The sequence below is a fragment of the Lytechinus pictus genome, chromosome 2 (assembly GCF_037042905.1).
Source record: "Lytechinus pictus isolate F3 Inbred chromosome 2, Lp3.0, whole genome shotgun sequence".
In the NCBI taxonomy this organism is placed as follows: domain Eukaryota; kingdom Metazoa; phylum Echinodermata; class Echinoidea; order Temnopleuroida; family Toxopneustidae; genus Lytechinus; species Lytechinus pictus.
The window spans coordinates 15,332,851-15,355,313 of NC_087246.1; the positions used below are offsets into that span (position 1 = coordinate 15,332,851).

General features: G+C 35.4%; 1 protein-coding gene across 1 annotated transcript; it reads left to right on the forward strand.

The window, feature by feature from the left end:
* Positions 1–1,236: 1,236 nt before the first annotated feature.
* On the forward strand, positions 1,237–19,872 carry LOC129254732 (branched-chain alpha-ketoacid dehydrogenase kinase-like). The gene is made up of 9 exons (XM_054893244.2): positions 1,237–1,356; positions 6,326–6,794; positions 7,803–7,871; positions 8,825–8,983; positions 14,664–14,783; positions 15,461–15,559; positions 16,813–16,886; positions 17,261–17,389; positions 18,031–19,872. The coding sequence occupies exons 2-9, from the start codon at positions 6,585–6,587 to the stop codon at positions 18,122–18,124; spliced, it is 954 nt and encodes a 317-aa protein (XP_054749219.2). The 5' UTR covers positions 1,237–1,356; positions 6,326–6,584; the 3' UTR covers positions 18,125–19,872.
* Positions 19,873–22,463: the final 2,591 nt, after the last annotated feature.

Here is a 22,463-nt window from a genome sequence, read left to right on the forward strand (position 1 = left end):
TAGATATAGTTTATAAACTGTGTGGATATAGGGGTAATCAAGTATCATTGAACATCTCTTGCGAGTTTCAGGTCACATGACCAAATTCAAAGGTCTAAGGTCATTGAACTTTGGCCAATATGGAGGTAATTATTAGATCATGTCATAACTTTCAAAGTTTATAGATATAGTTTATAAAATGTGGATATAGGGGTAATCAAGTATCACTGACAAGTCTTAGGTCGTATGATCAAGGTCGAATGTCATTTATTGTCAATGAACGTAGTATTGTATCATTATAATTTATGAATGGTGTTTTTTGTGAATAATTTTTTATAGTAGTTTTCAAAGTCAGCACTGCTGCTATGTTGAATCGCGTGATGCAGGTGAGACTGCCAGAGGCGCTCCACTTGTCTTTCTTGTTCATTTCAAGAGTAAATTTCATACCTCATTTTCTCTTCCTTGTTTTCTTTCCTGTCTATTTCTTAATGGCCAAGCTAATCTGTCTCAATAGCAAGATAGATCAAACCAGCTATTTTTTTCCATAATTGGATCATTAGAATCACAAACTTTTGCCAAATTTAATTCACAGTAGTTCTGAAAGATTTGCAATTAATGATCGAGTGAGAACATCATGAGTCACTAAAAATGGCGGTATCAGTTATAACAAAAAAATTAGATATTTTAAATTGTGTGGATTTGATGAAAAACTAGCTCTTGAATAAAGATGGATATTACTTTGAAAGCGTGATTTACATTAAAAAAATCATGTCAAATATGAAAGATATAACTTCGACATTGTTTGCCCTGTACTGTCAGTATTGTGCAAAAATATTTAGCTTTTCTTTTACTTAGATAAAAATAACCTAATGTTATATCTTTTTCCGTCAAATTTTAGAAGAAATTTTCATTTGTTTTTTTCTTCACTTTCTTAATTGGCATCGACTTGACCATCAAGCCAGATTGAGGTAAAAGATGAATTTCTGGATTCATGACTAATTGCTCTGCAAATTCCAAATAGAACCAACAAAAGGGATGCTCCAGGCTGGGAATAAAGTGATTTGAACAGATAAAGAAAAATCAGACTTTGTTTGTTTTTTTGCCTGTGAAATTTGGGAAAATGTGCCACCCCCAGCATGGCCCCATGGCATGTCTACTCGGAAGCACCCCCCCTCCCATTTTCACCCCGCCCGAGCCCATTTATTAATTCCCTTTATTTCCGTGCCAGAGCCGCGCCCTTGGACTTTGCGAAAATTCAACTAATGAGGGAGCTCTTTTAAACAACATTTATTTTCGGTAATTCTGTACGAAAGCTGCCGTGGGAATTTTGAGAAATATCCCAATTTTTACAAGTTCGGTCTTTTCGATATATTCCAGGTAAGTGCATTTTCAATATTGATTACGTATTGTGAATAATCAGTGTAAATAATCTCGATAATGAGGAAGTGTGGCAGGAATATTGTCCAAACAACAATCTTGGGAATGAATGAATGATTCCCACGGCACGGGCACGGCACGGTTGCGTTAGCCTTCGGATTCGGTATCGCATCCGCATGGAGCGGGCCGGGGACGACGGTGGTTGGTGCATGGTATAAACTATGATGGTGTGACGTGACTAAGCCAGGCAAGCTGAGCTGAGTTGGTCTGAGTCTGACTCTGAGTCTAAGATCTACAGCCAGTCTTGAACTTGGATGAGTTAGACAGCTGGTAGCCAAGGCTCCACATTAACTTTTTTTGGTGGTGGCCCGTTCGGGCCACCAAAACCTTCAAATAATTTTTTTTGGTGGCCCGATGTTAAAGTTTGGTGGCCCGAAAAAAATAAAGAAAAACATTAAAAATGAATAAATGGGTATAAATGGTTTAACCACAGTAAAAAAAAATGAAAGAAAGTAATAAAACGGCAAAAAAAGGTGTGAGAAAATTCCTTCCCTCTATTTGCCAAAATGTTGGAAAAATTCCCATTTCATATTAATGAAATGCCTTCCCAAAGTATTTACTTTCTCAAGAGTTGTTTAAGAAGTCATTTATGAACAAGAAAGAAAGTAACTGTCTGATTATTTTTGGCTAGAAAAGACCGGAAAAGACACAGCTTCGAAAGAAACCAAGTAACAACATTCATACAAATGCACACGTAGGACTGTGATGTACTCACCTATGTGTTTTTATGTGTATTATTTTCATTTGGAAATCGGTCTTTTTTAGTCAAAAGAGAGGTCATGATTCCTCTTTTCAATGCTTGCAAATAATCAGGATACACCAGATTTTAGCAAAAAGGTCTGTAGAAGGGCATTTCATTGGTGTAAAATGTGACTTTGACTTGGATTTTCACAGTTCTGTGGAAGATTTCTTGGCAGCAACATTTCGTATTGCAGCTCCCTGAGTCTGAATAGGCTGCTAACGCACAGCTGCTTCAAGCATGCAAAGCTCACGCCAGCCGGCCAGCGCGGCCGGCTGGATAAAAGCTACTTAATGCTATAGCGGTAGGCCAACTATGTGTGTGTGTTTGTGTGTAGATCACCAAAAAGGGCGCATGACGAACTGGCTTGCAATTTGAACTGTAGAAAGTTGATAAATGCGTGCAAAATGGGGAGAAAAATTGCGCTATTCTGAAAATTATTGGTTGCCCGATTCGGGCCACCAAAACTTAATATTTTTTCAATAATGGTTGCCCGAGGTGAATTTCTGGTGGCCCCGGGCCACCGCTAATGTCGAGCCTTGTGGTAGCCATCTGTTTCGAGGAGTTTTTTTTTAACATTTTGTTATTGTATTTCTCTGTATTTGGTGAGTGGAGCCAACGCCACGGAGTTCAGCGGAACAACAAACAGACCGAAGCTTTGCCTTTGCTTGGCTTTGTTTTGAAACTTTTGGTTTAGAAACTTTAGGATGAGTTGGCCTTATCCTGAAATAAGTCACCTCTCTTCTTGTGTGTGTGTGCGCTCGTTGCGTACATGTCTTACATGTTGGAAGTTTATTTGTTAGACCAAAACAAAAGCTTCGGTCTCTGTTAAATTGGTTGTTCAGCTAAACTCTGTTGGCTCCACTCCCCAAATACAGAGACCGAAGTTCTCTTGCATTGCGTCCCATTCATGTGTGTGTACCAAGAAAAAAACCTTATTGCTCCCAGATTTCTACTTAGTAGATCTAGATCTACTTTTCTTCTAAAAGATCTAGCCCTAGAAATAGAATCTACTTCATTTCCGACATTTCTACAATATTGATTTCATTTTTAAACAAGAATTCATTAAATAAAGAGAGAAAAATATGAAAATACAGGGATTACTTGTGTGTTATTTACGTCGCCATCTTGCTTCTTTTTGTACTTCGCCAAAGTTATAGACGCCTATCCTCGAGATATGTATCTGTAACGTTGGCGAAGAACACTGAAAGACTAGTTAATTTTGCTAACTCCATTGCTAAACAGGATTTTAGGCCCAAGTTTGCCTGTGACCTTCACAGCGTAAGACACCGTGTTGACGTAAACAGCACGCCGGCAAAGTGTCTAGCGATATCCAGGCCATGCGATACGCTGTGCCTAGCGATCAGCTCCACTACATGTAGTTAGAGAGAGCTGCAGATACAGCAATACGATGAAGGGGCTCCAGACAAGTCGCCCTCGAGACAGGTCGCTCTATTAAAATGTTAAATGTACGTGAGATCGTCTCCTCTCACGAGTAGGGAAACAAGTCAAGTCACCCTCAAGAACGAAGTAAGGGTGACCTGTCATAGGGTGTCCTGTCTTGAGGGCGAATTGACCCGGATTCGGGCATACATGTAGATATCGTCCCAATATTAAGCAGTATTGGGCTTGCTCAAGAATACTAAATACATCTCTACATGTATGGTGCTCACGAAGAATACTATCGCCAAAGCCGCTCAAAACAAATATTTTACAGTAGGAAAATAGCTATTCTTTACACAACACAGCGAATTCGATTGCGACGTCTGCACGATACCCGATATTGAAAGCAAATAGAAATAAGAAATAGAATTAGAAATATGACAAAAAAAGTACGGTCTGGGTCTCGGGGATATTTTTAGGGTCGGGCGAGTTACGCTAATACAACAATTTTGGGGGGTGCCTTAGGATGAATATGACATTTGGTCTGTACCTAGATGTATGTGATATGTGGCATGTGAGGGAAAATGTCATTCATGGATATCTGAATGATTTGGGTTTTTTTAGGATTAAATTTAGTGATCTACTAGTTTATGTATATTTTTATCTTTTCAATATAAAAATGGGGATATAGTAATTGTATATGGGCTATTCCACGGTTACTCACGTTACATTTGGAGACACCTTGACTCATACTTGGAGCTGTTACTCCGTTATTATTGATAGGAACTAAACATCTCCTTATCACAACAAAGTACACAGTCTGACTATCCTTTGTATAAAAACAAAACTTTGGAAATTTTATTATGCTCCTGGCAAATCTTTGGAATGTGTCGGTTACTCACGTTACATGATTTGGACATGCATAAAATGAAAAGTCGACATAAGTGAAAAGTCTCCTCATACAAGGCTTTTATGAAAGTTGATTATATCCATTTCAAAGAAGTATATTAGGGAGACAAACTTTGTACATAATTAAAAAAATAAAGAACACATGGTTTTTACTTGGGGTGCAGATAATATGGTTACTCACGTTACGGTTACTCACGTTACATTTTGTCCATGTATAGTTAACAACACAAATGTCATAAAAAATTCAATAATGTGTGTAAAATTCATTGCTAGGAACATCAAAAAGAGATTTTATACAAAAAATTGGAAATATTGGAGCTTTATTAGGGAGTAAGAGGGAAAAGTATGATTTTGCTTACTAATTATGCATAAATTAGCATAATTGCTTAATACCAATTTGCATGAAATAAATTACTGTATAGTATTGTAGATTATGTCCAAGACAACCTGCGTGCAAATTTTTGGCGTGATCGTGCGGCCAATGGCCGAGATCTCAAGGGGGGCCTGGGAGGCCCCACCCACCCCCCCCCCCCCCCGGGCCATATTAACTCCCAAAATACCCAGCCTAGATAGGGTTACAGGTAAGGACATTCAATGTGTTGTTCGAACACTCTTTAAAGTTTGGTTAATCGAAACCAAGTCTTACTAATGCACTCTCGCATTGTGAATACTTGTACTAATATTCAATTTTTTGTGTGATTGTATGACCACTGATATTTTGATGAACAAAGAGTCACATCAAAGAGGTGTACCCTCATTTTGCTTTCAATTAATCAAAAATAACTTCACAACTCACCATGAGACTTAAAACTTGACATCCCACTGAAAATATTACCTCACTGCATGATTTTTACTGGTTACTCACATTACATGATGGTTACTCACGTTACAAGGTTACTCACATTACAGTTTTTCTTCATCATTTTTATAAAAAATTGTACTTTTTAATGATTTTGATAGTCATTACTGTATCAAAGATTGTTTGAAGGAAGAGAATTTAAAATCCCACCAATTAACTGTGAAGAATTTTTCTCTCAGAAAACAAAGTCAGTTTTTTCGGTTACTCACGTTACATCACCTGAGCAGGTTGCAATATTCATTTTTGAATGAGTACTACAAATTTACTTGAAAAGCTGCTGTGTATTTTAGGTAATTTGACTCTTCTAAACTTCAGAAATATATAAAATGGTATGTTGTTGCAATAACAAAATGGTAATAAGGCATATTTCATTTTTCACTATTTTTCTTGTATTTTGATACAGAATGGAAGACACAACTTTTGACCATTTTTTTCCAAAGTATACATAAGAAAATAAACTTTTTATTTCTTGTTCCTGAAACTATCATGCATGAAGGACTTAAAGTATTAAAAAATTCAAGAAAATATTGAATTTGAATTTTTAAGCTCATGTCCACCAACCTGTGGAATTGCCCATATGCTTAATCACTTTAGTTTTTATCTCTTGAATATTGTCTGTTTTGTAGTACCAGTAATTTTAAATATATTTTTTTTATATATTCTTCATTTTCAGTCGTTATTCCACATATATGTTTATCTTTTCAATATAGTTTGTCTGTTTTAATATGTTTGTCACCCCCTGTTTCTATTCAACTTGTAAATATTTTTGTCTTTTTGATTGTTCATTAGGAAATAGAAAAAAGGTGAATAAAAATCTCACAAATTTTCCTATGTACTTCAAGTCTTACAAGAAGTAAAATAGGGATTGGGATATTAGACCTATAGTGTAACTTCACTCTTCTTTAGTAGTTACCACTGCCACAATGCAATTCTGCACTTTGTTTGAGATAACTCTCTTTTGTGTATTGCCTTGAAATGCTTACGCTCTTCTCTTTTCATTTTTTTGGTTTTGCTATCAGGTTCCGACTAGCGTCTCCATTCTAATTGATTACAGGAAGTGGTTCCAGGAAAGCCTTTGATTTTAATGTTGGATTTAAGCCAATGCATGGAGCAGGGAACCAGTTAGAGCTGATCTTGATATCCATCAACCAACGAATCACATGTTTACTTGAAGACTAGCACCTGACGGCCTTAATTAATTGAGAAATCTCTGCTTTGGTACAGCATTGTTGAATTCTGAATGGAATTTTAATTGTGTTGATCTACAAAACAATTGAGATGGCATTGTCAACGATGAAATCATTTCAACCAGGTATCAAGCAGGCTTTGAATTTTAAGAGAGCATCAAAAAGCTGGAGCCTAGCTGTTACTTTCTTTCGTCCTCAGAGCAATTTCTCAGCTGTCCACGAATACAGCCCAGCAAAGGAAAAGTCCAGGCCAGTTGTGTCCTTTTACAACCAGAGTGCAATCGATGTTGCTGCAAAAAAGGTACATGTGCATGTATGATTTTTTTTTTTAACCCCCCCCCCCCCCCAATTAAGTGCATCTAATGTGTAATGCCCTAAAACAGTTTGTTATGTAAAACTTGTGAAGGATATAAAATGAAAGTGTGTTCTAACTTCTATTTGGTAAGATTTTGTGATGCAAAAATGAATATCTTGGTTTTTTGTGGAAAGCCACTTCTAAAGCATGGAATGGGATGAAAATTTTAGAATCAGTCTTTGTAGCTTTTTGATATAACCAATAAAACTAAATTGTTTGATGAATTTAAAATAACCAAAGGCAATTTTTAAAAAAATTAGACAAATTTCAAAATGAGAGTGGATGCTAGAAAACAAACAAAAAAATGAATATTTTTTAAAACAAATCATTATTTTTGTATTGGAATGTCCATGGAAGGTGCTACTTGAGTATATTTCAGTATAGTATAATGTGGGTATTCAGTTATCACCAGCTGTAAAACCATATGCCACATATAGGGAATCTATACGTCTTGATTTTAATGCATGTCAAGGCAGATTTCTTGCCTGAAACATTAAAACCTACTTGGATATATGTGATAGATGAAGGACCCAAATCATCTTTGCATTGGTATAAATGTACAATGCCACAATATTTTATTATATTCTGGATGTATAAAAATAAGGAAACCCAACTTCAGTGTCCTGAGAAAAATATCATGAATGATAACAAAACTTGTATGTTCTTAAGTAGTGTGTCTTATCTTATCTCATTCAAATAGTACATCGCTCATGTTTCTATAATGTCCACACATCACTTAAGACCAGTGTAAGGGGGGGGGGTACCACAACCCAGAGAGTGCTACAGGTTGTAAATAAGGAGGAGAAACATTCATTTCCTAAATAATTATTTACACAAGAATGATAAACTCATGATCTTGCAATAAAACCATACCCCAAAATTCAGATTTCTATGATGCTCAACCTTTTCTCTCTTTATAACTTGCTTTTTCATTCTGTTCATTTCTGTTATCAGCCCTCTGTTCGTCTAACACCAGCTACCCTCCTGTACACTGGGAAATCACCTGATGGCAATCATCTATTGGTAAGTTAGTTTAGATTTATAACACAGGTTCTCAGTCTGTTATGGTGACACATTAGAAATTTTTACTACGCCACTACCATCATCCATAGTCCAGAGGCCCCTTGGAATAGTATGAGGACTTTTAGTTGTCCAAAAACTTATTTAATGTGAAAAAGGTTAATCAAAATTCAACACAATCTATAAAAAAAAAAAAGTATCATAGATATATTTTTTCTATTCTCAGTTTGAAGATGCTGCTCTTCAAGGTGTAATATGACACAAGTGGCTTGCAAGCTGTAGGTTTATTTCTATAATTCAATTTGTGTTCAAGGAAATGTGGAAATAAATGAATTAATCAAGGTCATGTCACTACCAAATTTGATTAGGGTCACCATATCCCAAATGTAGCAACTCACTTAAACTAAGAGCCACTGCATTAAATTGCGGTTTTGATTACTAAGAGTAAGACGTAGTGTATGGTTGTTACAATCACTTCCAGATATATTAATTTCCACTTTGTACATGTGCATGTAGTGCACCTGTGAACTGCATTTTGGTGTGCAGGGAAGTTATCTTCAATATGAAAAAAATATCTGCAATAAAAACAGTATATTTGATGATCCAATCAAATAAGATCTCTTTTTCCACATTTCTACTGCACATAATTTTTTCATTGAGAAAGTAATGACGCCCTTCAATACATGCCTTTATTGTTAATTTGTTTGGAATTATTACATGTTGGTGTGTTGGTGTTACACTATTGACTGATTTGACTCGTTGATAAAATGATGAAGATTATTATGTGGTCTGAGTTCAATTATGGAAGGTTTTAAGGTTATGAGTTTAAAAAATTCATGATAACTACGTTTGATTTACTTCCATTTTAAATGTTAAATATATTGACATGGACAGGACCTGTTGGTAACTGATTATTGTATTCACAATGAATTCATTTTACATTTTATTATACACAGAGGAGTGCCCAATATCTACACAAAGAGTTGCCAGTGCGGGTAGCACATCGTATTGCAGAATTCCGGGGTCTACCCTTTATTGTTGGCTGCAATCCCACAATCCTTCATGTTCATGAACTCTACATCCGTGCATTCCATCTGCTCTCAGAGTTTCCATCAGTAAGTTTTTGTTTTTTCTATGTCGTACTTCATCAATAATAAACACCATTGTAAATAAGATAGACAATGGAGATGCATTTCATTTGAGTTTGTTTTTTAGTTTTATGATGTACACATACTGACAACAGTTTGTATTAGGCCTGGGTTAAACTGATATGAAAAGCTGCATGCCAGCTGCAGACTGCAGCATAATAATAATAATAATTGGGATTTATAAAGCACTTAATCAATCTATGATTGCTCAGAGCGTTTCACAATTATTATTACCGAGTCACTGGATAGCATTTCAAGCAGCCTGTTAGGCGCACACTTGCTTAACCAACCACAATAACGGTTGTTTCTTACTGGTACCCAATTAGCACCTGGGTGAGAGTGGCAAAGTGTGGATTGACGCCTTGCCAAAGGAGGCTAGGCCATGGTGGGATTCAAACACACGACCCTCTGATTACAACCGCTACAACACAGCGCTTCCACAGCAGACCATATAGTGTGGGGGCATGATGGTCTTATGGTTATGACTCATATTTCAATCTGAGGGATGTCGGTTCAATTCCAAGCCATAGCGTATTTTCCTTCAGCAAGAAATGTATCCACATTGTGCTGAACTCAACCCAGGTGAGGTGAATGGGTACCTGGTAGGAATTCGTTTCTTGAAACGCAGCGTGGGTAACAGCTGCTCTGCTAAAGCCAGGGTAATTATGCTGCATTACTGTAGAGCTCTTAGAGACTTCTGATAAAGTGTTTGTGCTATATACGGTATAAGCAAGTATAATTAAATGGGCCCAGGGCTGCATGTCTTTTGCATTCTTACCCTTACTTGCCACCTACAATGTATTGTCCCATTTATAGACCATAAGCTAGTGAAATCTGTGCATCTCTGATGGGCTTATAATGCCACTCTCCACCCAAGTGTAGTAAATGAGTACCCGGTAGGAAGGAATTCCGTGAAAGCTCGAGCGTCCAATCAGGATAGCCGTGCTAAAGCCGGGGTAATAGTATGCAGCACTTAGAAACATTTGTATTAAGCGCTATATAAATGTTGCATATTATTATTATAAGATCAAATCACTTTGTTGAAAATCACTATTTGTTTAAATAAAACATCCCCCAGATTTGCAAATATATTTATCTGTTTATCAATGTATTTTCATTACATTGTAGACGAATGCAATATTGTCATTAATAAAGATCTGCTACAATTTCCAAATACCATACATCGCTGTATTTGAGATCTGCCAGCTGAACCAGCAATGTTCTTAAGATGCTTGCATTTGTAGCACAACGTTGATGATATTGAGTGACTTCCCCATTTTAATATTGTAATTCTATAAATTGAAGTGAAACATTTATCAGTGCTTCTAATCATAAAGATTGTATTGAGTGTATGTTAGCATGTACATGTACATGTAAGCTTGCATACTGTACCTGGTTTACATAGTGTGCATGCCAAGTGGAGTTGCTTACATTACACTGTATTGAGTTTCAGTGTAATGAATATCATTGACCCCTAGACATGTAGGCCTATACATATTAAATACAGAAATGTTTTCGATAATACAGCAGTATGCTTCTCAGTACACAGCACTTTGAAAAATACAATGTCAATCTTTCTGTGTGGTTTTTATTATGGTTTATAGAAAGGCACGTGATTCATATCTAATTTGAAATTTATGAATTTATTAAAAATACATGTACATGGAATACATATTTACATGTACACCTTGCACAGAAGCATTTGTAGTTGTATATTTGGTTTTGAGGTTTACTTTTATAACCAGATGCTTGAATAGTTGCATGTTAGTATTCAATGCTAGTACTACTGTTGGGTTAGCCCCGTACGGCACTTGACTGCTGATTTCACGATTTAAATTTTGCTCATATTAATCTGTTCATGACCCCACCCCCATTTCCCATGTTTTTATGGTCTACATGTACATGTATATTGTATAGTCTTACCCTAATTATAGACCTTGTGCATTGATGCCATCGCACCACCATCTAAAAGGCTGAAGCCATTGTAGAAGCCATTTGCCTCGCATGCATGGATGATCTTCAGCTGGCACATCTCTGACAACTCCTACACTTATTCCCATGAGGAGGAGGCTGTGACTGAGATTATGACAGCACATTCATAAAGTCTATTGCAGATATGATTGTGTAATCTTTAGGGCTACATTATCTACCAATACTGGTGTTTATTACTTCATTCTTAAACTGACAAGATTGTTAGAAAACTGTGGAAGTCAAGTCAACATTTTTTGTCTCGCCTGAACGAAGTTCGGCAGAGACCTAGTAATCACTTTTCCTGTGGATCTGTTGGTCTGTTACAAAATTGTTTTTGTTCAACTTGCTCTCATTTCTTTATTTCTGCATCAAGTATGTTGACACCTGTTACATATGATCTTTGGGTAATGCCACATGTGTCCATTAGGATGATGGGGTCAAAGGTCATCTAGGGGTCAAGCGGTCATAATCATCCTTTTTTACACTTTTTGTTCAACTTGCTCTCATTTTTTAATTTCTGCATCAATTATGTTAACACATGGTACATGTATGATGTACAATCATTGGTAATACCACATGTGTGTCCATGAGGGTGATGAGGTCAAAGGTCATCTATGGATGGATGAGGTCAAAGGTCGTTGAGGGGTTAAGAGGTCAAATGATATGAGGTCATGTCCATCCTTTTTTTAAATTTTTTGTTCAACTTGCTCTCATTTCTTTATTTCTGCATCAATTACGTTGACACTTGGAGTTATTATTGATAACAACTTGACCCTTAACCAGCATATCAGAAATGTTTGTCGTTGTGCATCATGGGGTATTTGTAAGATAGGGAAGTTAAGAAAGTATCTTGATAAATCATCTACTGAACGTATAGTACATGCCTTTGTATCATCCCATTTAGATTACTGTAATGCTTTACTTGCTGGTTTACCTCAATCTAGTATAGCCCCCCTTCAAAGAATTCAAAATACTGCAGCTAGATTGGTAACCCTCACTAAGAAATTTGAACATATCACCCCTATTCTCTACTCCCTCCATTGGCTTCAGGTTCATAATAGAATTATTTTCAAGCTCCTTCTCCTTGTCTATAAAATCATCCATGGTCTCGCCCCATCCTACCTTCAAAATCTTATCTCTCTCTGTCACTCATCCTCTGCAACTCAACGTCTCTGATCTTCTTCTACTGCTCACCTTCGACTATCTCTAGGACCCCGCACTTTTACCCGTTATGGCGATCGTGCTTTTTCTGCTCTTGCCCCTAAACTCTGGAACAATCTCCCCATCTCCATCCGTAATGCATCCACTGTCGAATCTTTCAAAACACTCCTCAAATCTTACCTCATTAAGCAGTCCTCTTAATTCCATATCCTGTTCTCTTTCACTGTATTTTGCTACCTCTTTTTTCTCTTTCCAATGCGCTTAGAAACTGTTGTATTAAGCGCTATATAAATGTTAATTATTATTATTATTATTACATATGATCCTTGGGTAATACCACATGTGTCCGTGAGGATGATGGGGTCAAAAGGTCAAGTTTTTGTTCAACTTGCTCTCATTTCTTTATTTCTCCATTAATTGTGTTTACACTGGGTACAAATGATCCTTGGATAATACCATACATTGTTGAGGATGATGGGGTCAAAGTCATCTACAAATGTAGGGGTCAAAAGATCATATAACATATTTTAGTGATCGCGAAATCAGGCAAGCCTATGTGTTTGTGAACCACTTTATTGAATACAAAATACAATAAAAATACATAGAACCATTTCTGTGAAATTTAGATCTGCAGTAAAATTCAACAACATGAATATAATAAAATCAGGAGAAAGCAACAGTTTATGAATTTTTGTGTCATCATCATAATCTTTGTCCTCATCATTGTCATTATATTCTCATCTTCAACATTGATCATTCATTATTGCACACCGCAGTATGCATTTTCTCCATTAATTTTCTATTTGTGTCATCTTCCACATTATTCATCATCGCACACTGTGCATGCATTTTGGCTGGATTAAATTCTAAAGTTTTTTATTTGATTTTATTGAAATAGTTGATCATCCACTGTCATCATGGTGTGTTTTAAAGTGCAGCCAGACTCTTAAACAAAGGTTCAAGATTTCATGTTTATCTACACCAATGTATATTCCATCTCTTCCCTCATGCTCACAGCAGGGGAGTGGGAAACCATGAAAATAGCAAATTCAATATTATTGAAGTGAGCATGTTGGAATGTTGTACATATCATTGAATGATTCAGGATGCTACCTAAAAGTTCATACATGTTTGTACACTGTATATCAATTTGTTTCTATGTACTGCTGTGTACACCACATCCATTTACAAATGAATCCAGTTGGAAAGTAATGAAAGGTATTTCATAACCAATCTCGCCTTGTTGACATCTATGTCAACAAGGCAAGATGAATTATTTTGCAATCTCGACAAGTCGATTGCACTTTAAGTTTAAAGGTTCTGTAACGTTTGACCCTATTAAGAAATTAACTTGCATAACAGTATATTTGTTTAGAATTTTTAATACAACGGTTGATTGCATAATGCAATAGAACTGTCAAGTGTTTACATTCTACCCAATGGCTGAGCCACGAACTCCACAATGTGTCATTCTCATGAGCCCCAATGAGATCTATTACATGTAGCATAAATAATGATAGTAATTAAGTAAATTACCAAAGATAACTGTCCAATTTCCTGACTATTTCCTACCTAATTGTTTGGAAGTTGAAAAGTTTTCAAGACAGGTGTACAGATCAGTCATTAGATTCGGCAATATTTATCATTCAAATAAAGGAGGGTGAGTCCACAGTCATTCATCCTTATGTCAACTGATTCTAACAGGCCTTTAGTGGCTTAGATGCCTGTAATTAAAATAGTTGATAACAAAATAAATACTTGGCGCTAAACTTATATACTTATTGCATACATGTATGATATATTTCTTTATTCGCAAATTGCATTATTGCTATGCTGTAGCAAGTGACTAAAGCATACATGTAGTATCATCTCGGATAATTGGTAATAATTTGTTTTATGACTGGTCTGTGTCTCACAAGAGTTTTTATGTCATATCTTTTATTATTTTATAAATAGACCACTTCTTGTAGAATAGTTAGATCGAGGATATTGATCTACTTTTCCCTTCTCAGATCATGTATGTGATGAACACCCTGCCTGAGTTTCAGGTGACATGACCAAGGTCAAAGGTCATTTAGGCCATTTTAGGGTCAATGAACTTAGACCATGTTGGGGGAATCAACATCAAAATCTTAACCTAAGGTTAATTTTTTGAAATGTCATCATAACTTAAAAAATATATGGACCTAGTTCATGAAACTTGGACATAAGAGTACTGAACATCCTGCCTGAGTTTCAAGTCACATGACCAAGGTCAAAGGTCGTTTAGGGTCAATGAACTTTGGCAAAGTTGGGGGTATCTGTTGAATTAGCATCATAACTTTGAAAGTTTATAGATCTGATTCTTGAAACTTGGACATAAAAGTAATCAAGTATCACTGAACATCCTGTGCGAGTTTCAGGTCACATGATCTTGTAGAAGAGTTAGATCAAGGATACTGATCTACTTTCCCTTCTCAGATCATGTATGTGATGACCTTAAAATCACTGTTATTACATTTTATTGTTTGTCTAGATCCGAGACATGGAGACAGAGAGACAGTACTGTAAGATGGTGAAGACACTATTAGATGACCACAAAGATGTTGTGACCCATCTAGCTGAAGGCTTCAGAGAATGCAGAAAACACATCACAGTAAGTGAGCCTATCAGGTACATTATGATGCTGTTGTTTATGTTATCAAAACACCCTATACAAATGTACATCTATGTGCAGAGTATTACAAAATAAGATCATTTACGAGTACTATGAGATAAAGATTTTTTTTTAATCATGACCCAAGAAATTTTACCTCTTTTGGGTATTAACAGCTTACACATGCATAGCTGCAATCTTTACCATCAGACTTTTGGCAAAGCTAGTGATGCTGCATGGCAAAATTGTTATGTCGAAGAACATGCACATTATTTGTGGTACTCATTCAGTAACTATGAATGGGTATACCAGCTACATATACGACAAGGCATTTTTTTTTTACTTTACACATCAGTTATGAGAACCTGTCCAACTTCCTATGTGCAATCTATCATAGGCTATTCCTAATAAATTAAGGCATACCTTCTGTAAGTCAAAGCCACTTTGGCCACATCTTCCAGCAGGACTCTTGGGAGGAATTTTATGTAAATTGTCAGCACTGACTATTATTGACAGCTCTAACAATTTTGGTGAATTCCTTTTGATTGGCAAAGAAGCGTAGCTAGGGTCTCTGACTGAGAATGACTAGTATGCTGACAAGCTTCATGAAATAGTGCCTTGATGATTGTGGGCTTATCAGTTAATTAAGTTAATATTCACTTCAATTCTTCTTACAGGATGAGAGCCTGATACACAATTTTCTGGATCGCGTCCTCACTTCAAGACTAGGTATTCGGATGCTGGCAGAACATCATCTAGCTCTTCATCAAGATAAGGTAACAGTCACTTGATGACCATGTATGGTGGAGAATATTGATTTCTAAAGATATTCCTCTATATGTTTGTACAGAGGCCTACCTCAGCCCATTCTATTATTAAAAGAGAGTGGTTGTCTCTGGTCAGCATCACTATTAGGGACTTTTCACAACCACTACTCAGACACTTTATGGAATGTTGAGAATCTATTGTCACAAGCCCTTAATGACAAAGCATCCTTTGTTTAAAATCGGTGAATAAAAACAGCAGTGACGTCCGGGGGGCCGTTTCATAAAGCTGTTCGTAAGTTAAGAGCGACTTTAAGAACGACTGGTGATCCTTTATTGTGGGAAATGGTATATTCATTGGCGATAGTTACGCGCGTAAGAAAGGTTCACCAGTCGTTCTTAAAGTCGCTCTTAACTTACAAACAGCTTTATGAAACACCCACCTGGACTCTGAACAAACAACATCATTGCAATTTTTTCATCAGCTCAGAATCTTAGGACAATCTGCTCTCCAGGTTCACCAGTTTTCAACAAAGACATGTGAACTGTTCATTGTGACTTGACAGGCATTTTCTATGTCGAATGTTGTAGAATCCGTCCCCATTGCAATTGCAAAAGCTCACTAATGATAGGTCTGGAAGGTGTTTTCCTAAATGAATTAAGAATGTGTAAGCCTTGTAGGTGATTAATTTGGCATTGCTGGCTTTCCACAATTGAGATTGATTGTGATCAATTGCAAGACTTCATTTAAATGGCAGTGCCAGGTTTATGTAAATAAGCTGTGACACACTATAAAAGATGTCTGTCTGCCTATGTGTGTGTGGATAAGGCCCTGTTTCTTTGCCGCGATTGAGATTTACAAAATAAAATCCTTACAAGAAACCTCAGTTAGCAGGAAAAGTACTTTACTCTCTCAGTTATAACATATTTTTCTAACCGTCAACACACAGATTATTAGTAATGGATTTAATTACTTAGTAGACTCATGCAGTTTGAACCAATAGATGATTAATTTCTCTTTAAGAAAAGGGTCAATCTTAAATAATTATGTAATTTTACATTATGTCAAAGCAAGTAATTTCCCTGTTTTTGCCTTTCTGTTATCCCTTGTTTTACTTTTCACCATCGAAGCACATTGTGACTCATTCCTTCTTTTGTGTGTGTGGTTGGTGTACAAGAATAGTCTGGTTTTCTGATATGATGAAAAAAAATTATGTTTGACATGTTGGTATTATCAGAGTATTGTTGATGTTTTTGCTCTCCAGAATGAGTCCATTGGCATCATTGCCACCAAGATGGCCCTCAAGAAAGTAATTGAGAAATGGGTCTCATTTGCAAGGTAAGGATGAAATAACCTGAGCTGGTGACTTTTTTATATAATTCTTCATCATTCAGAGCTGGGTTCATTGCATTTTTGCTCAATGTTGTGACATTGGTTGGTTTTGTCACATGAAGGGGCTTAGACCAATTACTTGTTCAAATTATATATAACAGATATAATAGCAGCAACAGCAAACATGAGTAGTTGTAGAAGTAGATGTTATATCATCATCTATCAGATCTGATAATGTTACTTAAATGATGTATCTTAAAAGGAATATAGTAATATGTGAATGTGTAATCAGATGAAAGAAACTTTACACAAACACAAACCAGTGATCTTGGCTAATTATCATTAAATCTGATGTATGTGATGAAATTTTCTAATTCCAGAGAGCAATGTGAGTTGCGATACGGCTATGCTCCTAGTGTGAAGATCAATGGACACACTGGAGCCACTTTCCCATACATCATCCAGCCCTTAGACTACATGCTTCCAGAACTTCTCAAGAATGCCATGAGGTACTTCACCAAATCACAGATTAATGATACATCATTCAGTCAATATCTTACCACATAAGAACTGCAATTGCAATTTGATATACTATATGTACTTTCCTGTCAAAAGGATTTATTTCATACAAAGAATGTTTTGTTACCATAATTGTTTTCTGCGTTGGCTCTGCTTTGCAGATTGCCCTTGTAATATTATTCAATGTACATATACATTATCCACTCCTTGGGGAGAATTATAATGACTTGTCAGGTAGCACTCAAACATGGACAATAATACCCATGTGTACATGCAGACTTGCTGTTCCCCATACTACTCAAATTAATCTGTAAAAAAACCACAAGAAAATATAATCTTGAGAATTCTGTATTCTTGGGCAATAATCATGATTCATTCCTACCACAATTCTTCTTCAATATCTCTGCTCTTGTGGTATAAGTATAACAACATACCTATTGTTGGAATCTGTGAACATCATCAAGTAAATACCAAATTTGAAAAAAAATAATTTCTCACTCCCTTGAAACCAGTATTTGCCATGAATAATTGGTCTTTAGAATTGTGAATAGTTTGTAATTTCTGTGCTTCTTCTGCAAGCTATTGTTGTTTTTACGTACATAATTCTTCTGCATATTTTTCTGATATACAGAGCAACAATTGAGAGTCACTTGGATACACCAATGAATCTACCAGATGTAATCATTACCATAGCCAGTAATGACATCGATTTCATCATTAGGTGAGTATAAATTGAAATACTGTCCTCATCTCTGTTCTATGTTGAAGTGTTATTCTCCTCATTACAGTTCATTATTTTGAAGATTAGTGAGACTCCAAGAGTAAAAAAGGCGGAAGATTTGTTGACTTATATTTTATCCATGTACTCTGACACGGTGACAAGCGACTGTCAATAATCCCTGTTTGAGCACAACCAAGATTTCCTCTGTGCTTGACAAAGCAGAAGACGATTTCAGCGGTCTTTTTCTGACCATGCGCATTCTGCCATCTTGTTATGACAGAAATATGATTAAATGCAACCTAATGATAACCTCTTGCCCTGTAATGTAAACTTAATATTTAATCTTACATTTGATGTCAACCATAGATCAGACATAGCATGTAATAAAAAGTTACAATCTTAAGATGGTTGTATCTCTTTTTAATTTTAGGGCACTGTAATATATGTACGTTGTGTTTTTGTCACATATTTCATAGGCGCAGAATGAGTTTGATTTAAGAGCATTTGAAAACATTTCCTCCCTTTTAAAAATGGAGTGAATTTCAACTTTAATATCACTAAAATAGTTAAGTCTTACTCCATCTGGACCCAAATGGTCTTATTATACCTTTTTTGTCTCCAACCAGTTCATGTTATGATAACTATTTGGTCTATTATGCCATTTAATCTGTTTAAAATTGTTTCATATTGCCCAAGTTGAAAACTTTGAAACAGTGCACTGGAATCTGACCGGTGGCTGCCAGTCACTGGTGCAATATCATGCAGACCAGTCAATTAATGATAAGGGAATTCATAAGAAATGCAGAGTCAAACTCTTTGAAAATTAGTCAATTTATAGAATTAAATTTCATAAAAGTTTCATGTGATATTATCAACTATTAAAGTGGCAGTATGGAAATAAGATTACCATGTAGGACTTCTTAAATTTCCCTGCTTGAATTTATCGGCCTGTAAAATTATGATACTGTTGCATTTGCAATGCCACATATGCTTACAACTATGATAAGTTACTACATTTCTTCACTTCTCATCCTGAGATGACACCTATTTCTAGCGGTCCAGCGGAGTAAGTATGAGTTGCAAATAATTATAGGTGCACTCATCCATAATGCATTACATGCCAATAAGTTCAAGCAAGAAAATACATGTAGAGGAATCCTGCTTAGTAATCTTAGTTTCATACTTCTACTTGGTCTATTAAAGTTTTGACATTTAATATCATGTGAAAATTTTAAATTATAGATGAGGAAATTTCATTTTTAAATGGGTATTTTTTCAGTCTTTGGTGACATTAAATTTTTTAATGTATTTTTTTATGTCACTGGTCCAATTATCTGTTTGTTCTTAAAAGAGTGCAAGTGATTAATTCATTTCTATCAAGATGTCCCCATTATATTAGGCATTACAAGAGTTGAATGCATTCAGATCCATCTCATCTTCTACTGCCAAGTATGATTTCTCTGTGCATTTTGGGGTTTGCAACCATTTTTGTTTCTCTGTTCAAATATTATAGAATTTGATTAACTAGTGTCTGTTACATATATGAAACGGAATCAGATTACATGAATTTTGTTGCATAGAGCTACCACCATTGATTGTGTGTATGCAGAAGGGCAACTTATGATTTCTTTCTCTAATGGGAGAAACATCTTAGCAATTCAAATATATCTGAAAATGTGTTTTGCAAGTTTTCCCAGTAATATATTCTCAATTTGTGGAAAAATTGTTAATAAAAGAATGAAGAAAACAGAATATATATTTGTTTGTGACTTATTGGTGAGTGGATGATACTGTATTTTAATACAAATCTATGTAATGCTATTGAACTCAACCCAGTGAACAAATTTAATTCATTTGAAAAAGATGTCGCCATTAGGTTATTACAATGAGTTGAATATATATTCTTCTACTGTCAAGTATGATTTCTTTGCATATGTTTGTGTTCTTTCGGAAGAGGAACTATGATTTTCATATTCCCTCTAAATGGAGTAACATCTTGGTAATTAAAAAAAAAATGTTTTTTGCAAGTTTTTCCAGTGATATTTTCTCTTTGATTTGAGAAATATTTGTTGATAAAACTAAAGCAAGAAGAAAATTGGAGAGTGAATTGTATATATGTACTCTGTATTAATCAAACTAATGTTATTGAACTCCTGAATATTCCCCAACCCAGTATTAAAGGGAATAGCCCAAGTCCAAATGGTTCAACATAAAATACATGTACACAGTTGAAACTCAGTGGCTGAAAATCTCACACAGAAGAAAAGTTTAATTGTAAGCGGTGCATATTGCTTGTTTTTGCAGACTACATGAAATATCATACATTTCCCAAATGATGCATCTATATGTATTTGGAGTGTGCATGTGTGTGGATGTGTGCATGCTTTAAAAACCTAGATTGGTGTTTAAACCTTGAAGATGTTTAGAAATAGAATACTATGTGAAGCGCATGGACCAGGAGTACCCGGTACTACCTGCCATAACAGGATTTCATTTGATATGTTTATTTTTGTTTCTCTTCAACCATATTGTCATTTTGAATGTTGCTTGATCCAATGTTCTTGAGACTGTTAGACGGATGAATGAAAATCCAGTAAGTTCAAAACAACAAAAAACTCACTGCAAGTATATGGGATTATCTACTGTATTTGCTTTTTATTGGAGATGTATAACATAGAACATTGATTTAGAGAACCAAAACATGATTAAGTTACTGATGCATATGAAATTAAACATTTTTAACTTTCCATAGCAAAAGTATTATGTAAAAAGCATGGTACAAAGGATATGCGTAAAAATGAACATGTTTTTATATTTTCATATGAGCAATGTACTATAATGACAATAATCAACTTCAACTGGAATAATTCTGTACATGTGCATGCTTATGTACATTTCATATTTTGCATTAATATTTCGTTTGACATGAATTCATTAGTAAATGTTGAATTTGATTGACTGTCTAATGGTTTTGACCTCACCTCTCTTAGTCTGTCTCTCTCTAATATTTGGCATCTTTACCTCCAGATTTACAAATTGAATATTTAAGCTGTTTAGTAAATCTTACATGTTCTAGAAGCATTTTTCATCAACGATACTGCCTTTTGAATATCTATTTCAATAATAATCACAGAACTACAGTTTATATAAGTTATAACATAATCATTTCCATATGAAAGCATACATTTAAAATCTTCATTACTGAATTCAATATCCTTCTGTATGAATGCTACAGGGAAAGGGAACTTTCTTAAAATGAATACAAAGTGCATGCTTGTCTACAGATTATGAATCAAATCACAACATGATTGGATATTTGAGGAATATATGCAGTTGGACAATCAGAGGTTGATGTCACATGTACTGTATATCACCCACAAATTGAGTTTGAAAGTCACATTAAATTGAGCCTTGTAGAAAATGTTTAGTAAAGAAATAAAGGATTGTACAAAAGTGGAGTATAATGGAGCAAACTCACAAATTTTGACATTACATTGACTTTCATGTGTTTTGAATGTACACTCTTTTGAATTTAAAAAGGATCATTCTCCTAACTATATCTTGAAAAGCCAAAAAATGATTCATGTCAACATGATTACACAAGCAAGTAATATGAGGTTCGAAGATGTACCTTAAAGTTTAATTTGGGCCTCAAATTATTTGATTTTCAGAAAAACGTAACAAATTATACAATTTGTTTTCACAGGCATGTGGCCTTTATATAGCAGATTCCTTTTTTGCCTAAATCCCCAACCTATCCCTAGTCATGGGTGGAAACCTTTCCTTTCCCTTCCTCCCCCCCCCCCCCCCGAGAAATTTCCTGATTCAAGAGTTGTCGCAGAAGTACCCCTAGGGAGGTAATGTTGTCACTCCATAGTAAAGTTTTTTGAGCTGTACTCAAAACTGAAAAATGGAAGGCTCAAGACAAATAATATGGAGAGTGAAGTTGCCATCAGTCAGAGGTCATGTATTATTGACAATTTCAAATGAATATGTGCTGTTTAATAGTTAAAGGACAAGTCCACCCCAACAAAAAGTTGATTTGAATAAAAAGAGAAAAATCCAACAAGCATAACACTGAAAATTTCATCAAAATCAGATGTAAAATGAGAAAGTTATAACATTTTAAAGTTTCGCTTAATTTCACCAAACAGTTATATGCACATACCGGTTGGTATGCAAATGAGGAGACTGATGACGTCATCCACTCACTATTTCCTTTGTATTTTATTATATGAAATATTCAAATTTTCTCCTCATTGTCAAGTGAAACAACGATTATCCTCCCTGAACGTGTGGAATTAGCATTGTTTGATACTACACTGTATATGGTTCAGTCAAGT